Source organism: Cynoglossus semilaevis, unplaced genomic scaffold (assembly GCF_000523025.1).
Source record: "Cynoglossus semilaevis isolate Cse_v1.0 unplaced genomic scaffold, Cse_v1.0 scaffold302, whole genome shotgun sequence".
NCBI classification, from domain to species: Eukaryota; Metazoa; Chordata; class Actinopteri; order Pleuronectiformes; family Cynoglossidae; genus Cynoglossus; species Cynoglossus semilaevis.
The window spans coordinates 269,020-279,538 of record NW_007585121.1 but is presented as its reverse complement, the minus strand read 5'-3'; the positions used below and the strand labels follow the sequence as shown (position 1 = coordinate 279,538).

At 41.0% G+C, this 10,519-nt stretch overlaps 1 protein-coding gene across 1 annotated transcript in view; it reads left to right on the top strand.

The window, feature by feature from the left end:
* The window catches only part of fndc4a (fibronectin type III domain containing 4a), a 15,893-nt gene extending 5,374 nt beyond the window's left edge, over positions 1-10,519 (top strand). The window contains exons 2-6 of the mRNA XM_008337368.3: positions 1,164-1,279; positions 2,450-2,654; positions 6,678-6,767; positions 8,347-8,480; positions 9,780-10,519. Of these exons, the coding sequence (XP_008335590.1) occupies positions 1,164-1,279; positions 2,450-2,654; positions 6,678-6,767; positions 8,347-8,480; positions 9,780-9,821 (587 nt within the window). The 3' untranslated portion in view covers positions 9,822-10,519. The remainder of the gene's footprint in view (positions 1-1,163; positions 1,280-2,449; positions 2,655-6,677; positions 6,768-8,346; positions 8,481-9,779) is intronic.

Below are 10,519 nucleotides of genomic sequence, written 5' to 3'. Positions count from 1 at the left end.
TCCCTGCTCCCTGCAGTGGGAACATTCATCTCCTCTCATCTGTCCTGCACACAAAACCAATCTCTGACAATGTCACCAGCCCGAGGAAGGAGCCTCACCCCCGGCCTTGACCCGACATCCTCTCCGCCACAAAAGCTGAGATGGGGAGACTGATAGCTCGTGTGTGACCCCGAGGCCTCCAGATCTGCCTCAATGTCACCTTTTGCGCTGAACACAGAGGGCGCCGTTGATCCTCTGAGATAAAAACAGACAGGCGAGCAGCAGGCAGAAAAGAAAGGAGTAAAAATAGGGGATTATAAAAGACCCCAGGAGATAAAACAGAACGGATCTGAGAGGGAATCAAATCTTTAGCTCTGATTGTTTTCATTCAAATTGTAGTTTTTTTAAACACATTATCTGACACTTCAGTTCTTTTTTTACTAAGTGCAACTGAAAAGTTCTGTAGGATGTTTCCAGCTTACATTTATAACTCTGTGTGGGATTTTCTTGTTTCATGTGTGGGAGCAGGTTCCCACTCACTTGACCCTCTGCACAGCAGTTATCTGCTGTGATGGCACACAAATCCCATTAGAATCGCTTTAATAAGAAATGCTGTGAGGATGGACTGCAGCTTTCTCTAAGAAGCTGAGCTGAAGCCACGATTTCATCAGACCTGAGTGACTGCACACAGACGTGGGGGCCATCAGCCCCCTCTAGTAGATCTGTGCACCTTCTGCTTTTTTTCATTTCTCTTTTTATCTGTGTGGTAAACAGAACATCAACCAGTGAAGAAATGACGAAAGGCACAAGAATAAAGAGACTGCATACTTTAATCTCTCTTTAGCAAACCTTTCGCTACCAGATTCATTTATAAAAGCCTTTTAAAAGCAGATTGATGATCAAAGCCAAGTACACAAACTAAAAATAGATAGAAAAGAGAAAAAAGAGAATTCACGGTGTAGTCTTTGCAACCCCTTCAGGCCGCCCCAGGAAGACCAACCAGAAGTATCTGGTTGGTCTTGAGCTCTAACCCATGATCTGTGAAACTGTGAAACTGTGAAACCGCACACCAAAACCAATGTTGGACTGAACCAAAAGCCAACTGAATGATTTCGAATGTTTATGATCTCAAAAGTACTAAACTCAGGTACTTAACCCCTCGACACTCCTTTGCTGCCCTGCAGACCGGCCACCAACTCCCGTCAATGTGTCCGTCATGCATCTGCGAGCCGACTCAGCAACTGTGTCCTGGGACGTTCCAGAGGGAGACATCATCATCGGCTTCTCCATTTCACAACAGGTACACTGAAAAGTCTCAGACAAGTCAAACAAGTCGTGACAAAACAGCAGTGTGTGTTGTTATTAAATAAAATTAAACTGCACCTTTACATTTGGCAGCTGAGCTCCATCTTTGTAACCGTTAAAATCTGGATGGCGTGCCCAGCTGAATCAATTACCTTCTGTGTCACGTCTGGCGTCCTGTAGAACAGACTGTGGTGAATACAGTTCCCATTAGTTCATGTTCATGTCTGCACCAACGTGGTAGTGGGATATTTGTGTGTTTGCTGAGTAAACAGCAGCACATTTACACAAGATCCTGGGTGAATAAAGATTTGGTTTGTATTATTTAAACACATTCATTCGAAAAATCCTTTCATGCTCGGCTGAAAATGGAGACAAAACCCCTGCCTCCAGGCCCCGGATTAGAATAAAACTCGACTGGGCGGATTGTCAGGAGAGAAAATAAAAGGTGCAGATGCAGTGACAACAATGACAGACTTACTTGTCGAAGCAGTGAAGGCTTACACTGAATGAGGAAATGCTGAAATAAAATGGAGTTGTTTTATTTTTTAATGTTCCTCTGCTTCATGAAGCCTGTATGGAGTTGATTTTTTTTGCTCAGAGCAACTGATGAGCTGGAGCTGTTTGTTCGTTTACTGCTGTTCAACAACTGTCATAACGACACAACCTCACAACCACCTCTTTTCACTTTCACTGAAAGATAATAATGAATAATGGAGCACAGAATTTCCAGCTACTAAATTCTATTGCAACAATTGAGACTCTACCTTTAAAGAAGATCTAGAGCTATACTTACAGTAAAGGATAATAACTGGTAAATATTTAAAATATATGCCCAACCAAGTTTTACTGTTTCTAATCAAATGCATTTATTTTAGTCAAAAGTATTTCCACTAAAGTGAATATTTTTACTTTCTGTAACCACTCTGTCTCACCTTATTTTTGGACATAGAAATAATTTTCTGCTCATTTATTTCGATTGATTGATGTTGATGACGATGCTTTGTTGCGCTGTAGAGATTAAAAACATTTAGTGAAGCAACAGAGCTGTTTATTGGACACGTGTTTTCCCGAGGGACACAGTTGTGGGCAGTGATCGCCCCATTGGCCGCAGTATTGATTCATTCAACCGCTCTGTGGTTTGTGTTGCTTATCTTCCAATAACCAGAAACAGGACGGACACATGCAGCGATTCATCCGTGAGGTCAACACCACCAGTCGCTCCTGTGTCCTCTGGGACCTGGAGGAGGAGACGGACTACATCATTCAGGTCCAGTCCATTGGCCTGTACGGAGAGAGTCAAGCCAGCAAGAAGGTCCATTTTAGGACCCTCAAGAAAACTGACCGCTTTCCCTCCAACAGCTCCAACCAAGGTACGTCACCGGAGCAGATCATGCTATAGTTCATGCTTGGTAAATGTCCTTTGAGTGGGGGTCTGTCTTCAGTCTAAGAAGTCAATTACTGCTAACCGAGACAGAAAAAAAAAATGCTGGAAATTATTTCAGGATCTTTTAATTTCACGCTTCTTTTGACATTTAATGTAATGTGAATGTCAAAAGTCACAACTAGTCACTGCACCAGGTGATCACCAGAGTGATGACACATAATGTTCTGCTGTGCACTTCATCCTGCATGTCCTGCTGCATGACAATTTTTCATAGGCAGATCGGCTAAAGAGTTGTCCTGGTGTTGCACTCAAACCTCCTCTGGCTGAATGCTTTTAAAGCCACCTGACATTGTAATGGAGCCGGAGTAAAAGCCAGTGTTGGACCTACAGTAAGTGCATTAACCTGAGGTCCAGGGCCTCAGCAGGGGCTCAGTGGAGGGACTGCCAGGTTTATTTTCTCCCAGTTACCTCTGCATTATTGACAGACTCTTCAAAAATGAAGAGTGAATGAATTCTAGATTCATGGAACGACTCCGCTGCCAAACTTGGAAACTGACGCAGACTCTAAGACACATGTGAGCCAATGTTAACACTTTAGAATTACAGGTATAGGTTGCAGGTATACAGAAATCCCTTACTAAACACAGCATGTAGCGCCCCCTGCACTAATCTAAAACAGTACTTCTAAGGATCAAACACTTCAGCAGAGCTTCATCTACTACAGTTGTCCAAGTTCTGCCGCTACATTCTCGACCCAAATATTTTTTTTAAATATTTGATCTATATTTAATTCGATTTAGACAACTAACTATAGTGAGAAGAATGGAAGCTAGAAGTATTCTTGAATTAAAGTACAAATTATAAAATTATTTGCCCTTTGTTATCATCATGTCAGCAGATCTCAGGTCAGAAACGCCCGTCGTTCAGGCCAAAAACAGTAAGCAGCTTTTAAATTGATGGCGGCCTGTGTTTGACATTGAGCGAGCACGAGGAGCGTTGATTTAAACTGTTTGTCATCTGCTGTTTTACGGTTGGTCAAGGCCTTGAATGGAGGAAATGCTGACGCACGAGAATCACAAATGTTTCTTTTGAGCTGACTCAGGTTGCGTACCATTAGTTAGGCCAGCCAGCTCCGCCAAAGTGAAAGAGACTGATTCAAGCATGAGTTCAACACAAGTGCTCACACTCTCTGTCCATTAGGGGGAAGTACTGACAGTGGCATTACGCTTCCGCTCTTTTTGGGTGGGGCGGGGGGGCTCCACAATAAAGGAAATTAATTTCTCGACTTGAGAAGGATTGAAGATAGAAAAAGACATCAATATCGGAGCAAAGTGCTGAGCATGGACAGGATCTCCTGGCGGGAGATGTGCTACTTTTTCAGGACTCTTTGAAAAGAAAAGTCAGAAAGAAACATTAATCAGGATCTGTACTCCTCCCCTCACCCCAGTCTCCCTCCATTACTCCCTCCTCCTCCATCGGTCTTCCATGTGGGTCAGAAAAAGTGCATTCAGTGGATAAGTTTAATTCAAAGGACTTTGTATATTTACTTGTACAGCGTCAGCTCTTCACAGATCTAATGTCAGCACTGCAGACCCACCATGTGGGTTCCACTTCTTTATATACTTCTACTACTGTACACACACTGTCTCACTGCAGATGAGTTCACTGACACACGTGAATTACCTCAGAGAAATGCGCTCGTAAAACACAGCTGTGACATGTCCACGTGGAACTGACTCAAACTGACTTAATGTAGTAGGCAGTGAACACACTGACAGTCTGATATACTGTAGTGTATAAACAGTACAGTACTACAAGTTGCTAAATTTCTTCCAACATTTTACTTTAGGTTTATTGCAAAAACAGGTTTGTTATTTGGCTTTGTTCCTATTGGTTTAAGTAAAAAAAAACATAGTTCTTCTAGTTGTAATAAATACTTCTCTTAAAGTGATAAAAAATTAGCCGATTAAAAAAACTCTTATAAACACATACAGTAACAAGGACGTTTGTGGTCCAGCCGCCTTTAAACACAGCATCCCTTCATTAATCTTTATGTAAAATAATTAAGTCTGACATTCACCCTCTCCCTGCTGCTTGTGGCGGAACACTGTTCCATTAAAGACTTTTCATGCAGCTGGCAGCAACGTTACAACGCCATCTTAAAAAGCCTTTGTCACGGCCAAGTGCCTTCTATTCAAACTTCAACTGGTTTGTGTGGAGAACCACGGCTGTAACGGCCGTAGACGTGGGTCTTTATTTTTATCATCTTAATGTGATTACAATTTTTGTTCTTCCAGGGAAAACGGTTTTCCTTCACCGGGGATTAATTGATTTTTAAGTCACATTTATGATGATAAAAATATGTAGCATTTATCACCGGAAAATGTGATTCTTGGAATAAGTTCCTGCAACGTTTTATGGATCAATATCTTTCCAGTCCGTGTCAGTCTTATTAGTGCGCCGGGGAGTTTTTCATTAAAATATATTTATATCCTTTGCCCTTGAGTAATGATGTGCCAGGGCTGTAAGATTTAATCACTAAAAACTAGAATAAGCACAACATTAATTCATAACAGAGCAACTGTTTTACACTTTGTTTCTGGTGTCACTTTCTAAGTTTGTTTAGAAAACATCTGTTTCCTAAAGGTTTAGGTAAATTTTAAGGCCAGATTTGGTGTAATTCACTGAGGTGCGATCCGCTGTGTGAAAAGTTCAAATGTGAATTAAAAAGTCGTCAGTGCTACACGGTGTCCTAGTATTGCAGTAATATGGTAATCACTTCCTCGACACAGATGATGAAAAACCTGTCACCTGCTGACAGTCGAACCTGTCAAAGTGACGTAGGCCTAGAGGAGTGGCTTCTAACTGGGTAGGTGGTCTCCTAAGACACAAGTAACGCAGGGAACTTCAAAGCACGTGTCGCGTTGCCTTTGCTGAGTCAGAAGCTACGCCATTTGATTCTATTAACTTCACTGATATAAAAGGATTCCACCGGCTCCATGCTTAGCATTCCAAACACTCGGGTCTTTCCATGTTGGAATGTTTTTATGGGCTATAAAAAAAACTGTGTACAATTAAAATACTTTACTGAATATATAATAAAAGATTAAAATGAACTGGTTCTATCCAAAACACCGCTGCTTTTACCGCAGCAGCTGCATACGCAGCAGGAAACGGAGCGGCACATTCAACGGGGTGCTGACATCAAATATTTATGAAGAAGCGCCGTGACATGCTGTTGAGGTTGACTGGAGATACTGTACTGTGTGTTCAATAGGTGTCTGCTACTGAAGCTACTGTAGTGCTTCAGATGTTCAGCTGTACAGTCACATCCTGATGTCATCATGACAGCCCTGTTACTAATGATGTGTGTTTGTGGCGTGAACTTGACGTCTCCAGATTGTTGGTTTATCATTTAGGAAACGTCCACAGTCTCTCCTCCTTCATTTATATTGAATAGAGATGGCTACCATGTGACAACAGCTGACAGTCGTCGAATTCAAGTCCAGTTTCTTGACATCCTGATTCACTAAGGATGCAATTGGTCAGAGTGGTGCTCTGGACAACTTCCATCTATGTGGATTAAGAGAAAATGTAGTTTGAAGAAGGGAAATTGCACTCGAGTCAATCCACTTAAAGACGGCTTATTGCCACGAGGTTCAAACGTGCTAATGTGCACGTGGACTCCTCCAGTTTTGGTTTAATAGGATAAAAGTCACAAGTCCAGGCCTCCTGGAGCATAATGTCCAACATTCATCAGAAAATCTAATAAAAAGAACCACTGCAACCTGCACAATTACAGTGAAGGTTGAAATGTCCGTTTATTTTTTATTGAGACAAATGGGTGTAATTCCCACCCTGCCAAACTGATCCGGGGGCCTGGTCTGTGATGTTGTTCTACTGGACTGTATTTTAATGTTCAGTGTGTCTAAGACTAAGGACAAACTTTTCCTCCTTTTCACTCAGTCTCGTGTATTTGATGCTTGTGTTTGTGTGTTTGTCCTACCAGATGATCCCACCGTCCAAGGTCTGGACAAGTCCCGACATCTACAAACAGGAGAGATGATCATTATCGTGGTGGTCTTGGTCATGTGGGCAGGTATCGGTTTGTTTGATTTGTTCCTTAAAATGAAAAATAATATAAATAGTCACAGTTCAAGAAAAGTAGGTACGCTACTAAAAACCAACATTACAGTACTTCTGAACTTCACTTCATTCTAATTTTAAAGGTACTACTACTACATTTGAACAGTAACAGTACAGTGTTGAGTGTACAGTTCACTGATGGTGTAGTTTACCAGGTCAAAATGGTAAACACACGTGTGGAGAAAGGAAACCCTGGCTGGACTCTGGACGTCTGGTCCCTCTGAGCAAATAAGACTAACATCATCATGGTTTTCTGAGAGTTCCCCTCCTGGGGGCAAATTTGAGGACGTGGGCAGATTAATGAACTGTTGAAGCGAAATCAGAAGTGGCATATCTGACAGGCGTCCACCCCCGGGCATAGCAGCGAGATGTTCAATAATACAAATGAGAGTGAGCAAAGTAAGTGTAGGCAGTTAAGAGTGGGAGTGAACTGATAAGAACACTTCATGTGGAGAATTCATAATGTTCTGCCTGAGCACATTGAAAAGGGTTTTTTTTTTTTTTTTTTACCTTATATTACTGCATATTCTTTGGTGGCAAACCCACTGATGTCTGCCAGATATACTTTATATATTTTTCTGGAGCATCTTCTTTTGAGCTTGTCCCACGGTGGATCAGCTGCCTCCATCTCACTCCCAGTCTTATTATTTACTTCTTCTATACAGTATGTCCATCATTTTTAAGCCTTTACTTTTCTCTCCTTCTGCAACAATCTTTGTACAGAATAACGACTTTCCTTCAACACAAGTCCAAACCCTCACTTCCAAACCAAGTGGTTTATAATTATTAATTATTAAAGCAATCCTTAATATTTCTTTAATCAAGCAAGCAATTCAGGAAAAAAATTTACCAGGAAAAAAAATCCCCAACAGATCCAGACTCAGAGTGTGCAGCTCTCTGCCTTGGCCTATAGGTGGCGCTGAAAGCAAAAAAAGGGGGAGGCAGCATATTTAGATTTTTTTATTTGACTAAAGAAAGCAGTAAAATTATACTGCACTAAATATGATGTTGCAGCTGTCGATTTCAATAAACTGAAATAAAAAGTTTTTAATAATTGCAGTGTAAATGGTAGAAGAGGATGGTGCTGCCGTCTGTGACGGGAAGCTGAGACATTACTGCGTGCATGTAATTAATTTCTACATTAATTACCCCCTTTTTACCAGCGCTTTTCCACTTATTTCTGAATACATAACCAGAGCGCTCCAATAGAAATTCATAACCACAGCCTCTCACAGACGTATTTGTAAGAAAACACTTTATTTCAAGCTGAGGTTGAGAAACTGCATCTGGCAGATTCAAACATGCGGCAAAGAAGAAGTCCGTGGAGAATTACTGCCTTCCAAACTTTAGATAAAGGCTGAGACACGGCTCCCTCCTGAGACCGGAATCACATTATCCACATGGCCTTTCAATGTGCTGCGCTCCAGGAAGTGATGACATGTCTTTGAGTGACAGCAGCAGCCTCATGACTGAATTAATATCCTCCTCCTCCTCTGTGTGTGTGTGTGTGTTCCTCTCTCACCACCTGGCAGCTGTTATTGCCCTGTTCTGCCGGCAGTATGACATCATAAAGGACAACGACTCCAGCAACAATAAGGAGAAGGCCAAGCCGTCGTCCGAGAGGAGCACGCCGGAGCATCAGAGCGGAGGCCTGCTGAGGAGCAAGGTCAGCACGGCGCCCCTCCACCTCAGAGCCACTGCAGTTCATGAAATATGAATCAGAATATTTTATCAATCCAGCTGATATAAAATAAATACAAGAATAAAACAATAAACACCTTTATTTTATTATTTATACGTACAGTAGGAGTGTCTCTGGAGACTTCACTTTAATCCACTGAAACAATTACTGTGTGAAACATTTAATGTGTGGGAGTGATAGTTTTAATCACTTTCACAGTGAGTCATTTTTCCTTAATGCACTGTGAAATAATGCGATCAATATCATACACTGAATACTAACATTATTGTCATTAAATCCTGAACTCCCAGTGAGTGATGACTTGTGATAACAATTACAGGCCCCTGAATCATCAACTAACAATATTAATTCCTGGAAAAGTCTCTCTGCTAAAGTTGATTAATTAGAACTGAGGCCAAAAGAGAATAAAAACGTCAATATTTCCCTGAATACAAACATTCTATTTCTTGTTTGTGCCACCAAACATTTTAGTTTCCATTTAGCTGTGACAGCAAATTCATTCTGAATGACTGGACAGTCTCCAGCCAAATCATTTGAAAAGGTCTTAAAGGGACAGTAGCACTGTTTTTTTTAACTGCCTTCACACGAAGGATGAAATATACAGTAGGCTTCATTCTGCTGAAGAAACAAACTGATCCCTGATTCACATCTGCATTGCTTCACATTTCCTATAACTAGAATTAACTTCTGCACATGTCCATGCAGGCAATCCCATAATTACAATGTAAGGTGCTAAATGCAAACTTACAGCTCGAACGTGGAGGGATTTTTTTTTTTTTTTGACAAATTCAAACAAATATATGAATATAGTCAGATTTTAAGGCTACTGCTATATGACTACTTAAGCCGCAATTCTGAAAATGTGAATAAATTCAGATGTGATGCTTTTTTTTAACATTTCTTATATTAAAGAAAATGTCTTAACCATAAATTAGATTTTTAAGATAAGGAAGTAGAATTAGGATTAGCCAGGGGAGAAAAATAGGCAAAAAACGCTTGTCGTGCTGACGTAATCTTAATTTGTCTGTTGTCAGTGTTTAACATTTTATAAAGTTGTTGCCTTTGTCATAAAACTTTTTTCTTTTAACTTAAAGAATACTTTTGTTTGTTAACCACGGTGCGGCTCATCGCAGCACCGTGGTGTCACAATTAGGAACAGGCTAACATGATAAATGTGTCCATACGACAAGCCATTAATGACTGTCAGAATGTTTACAAAGCACAAGCCTAATTTGTGACGGTCATATTCCTTGTGATTTGCAGTTTCATCCTTCAGTGCCATCGATCAACATCATCGAGGTTTGAGGAGAGCGTCACCCAGTGAAATTCTAGATTCCTGTGCCGACAACTTGTTCTCCAACTTCTTACGGAGGAGCAGGAAAGACAGTTGGTGGAGACGGTCTGCCGAGGACACACCTGCATGTACGCACCTTACGTAGAATGAGATCCACTCAGAGAGCCTTTCTGCATCCTTAGACCAATCTACACAAGCTAAAACTGACACACGGTAGATACCAAAAATAACTGCAACGTAGTGAATAATCTTAGAGGTGAAGTAACACTGACGTCTTTACTGAGGAGTTAGTAATGACTGCAATACAAAACACACTACAAAACCTCATCACATCTGGGAGGAATGAGTGTCTGACTTTAAAAGAAACACACTGTATTTTTGATATGGCATGAGCATCGAGACACCACCGTCACCTCTGTACATAACAACATGCTCACCACTGCAGAACACGCAGTATCTGCTGACAGCAGGTTTTTAATCGTGAGTGAAACTAGTTTCAGGATTAGAACAAAACATTTACATCTGTTTGTTTTTTTTCTTCCTAAAAACATTGTATTTTCCAACGGTCAACACACATCTGTCATGACCTGACCCATTCCCATCATCTACTAAACATAGATGCATGCAGGTTATTTGTCTATAGAATAGCACTTGATGTGAGCTCACAGTTAGACGACAAAACCTGACGAATAAAAACGATTGCTGTTCT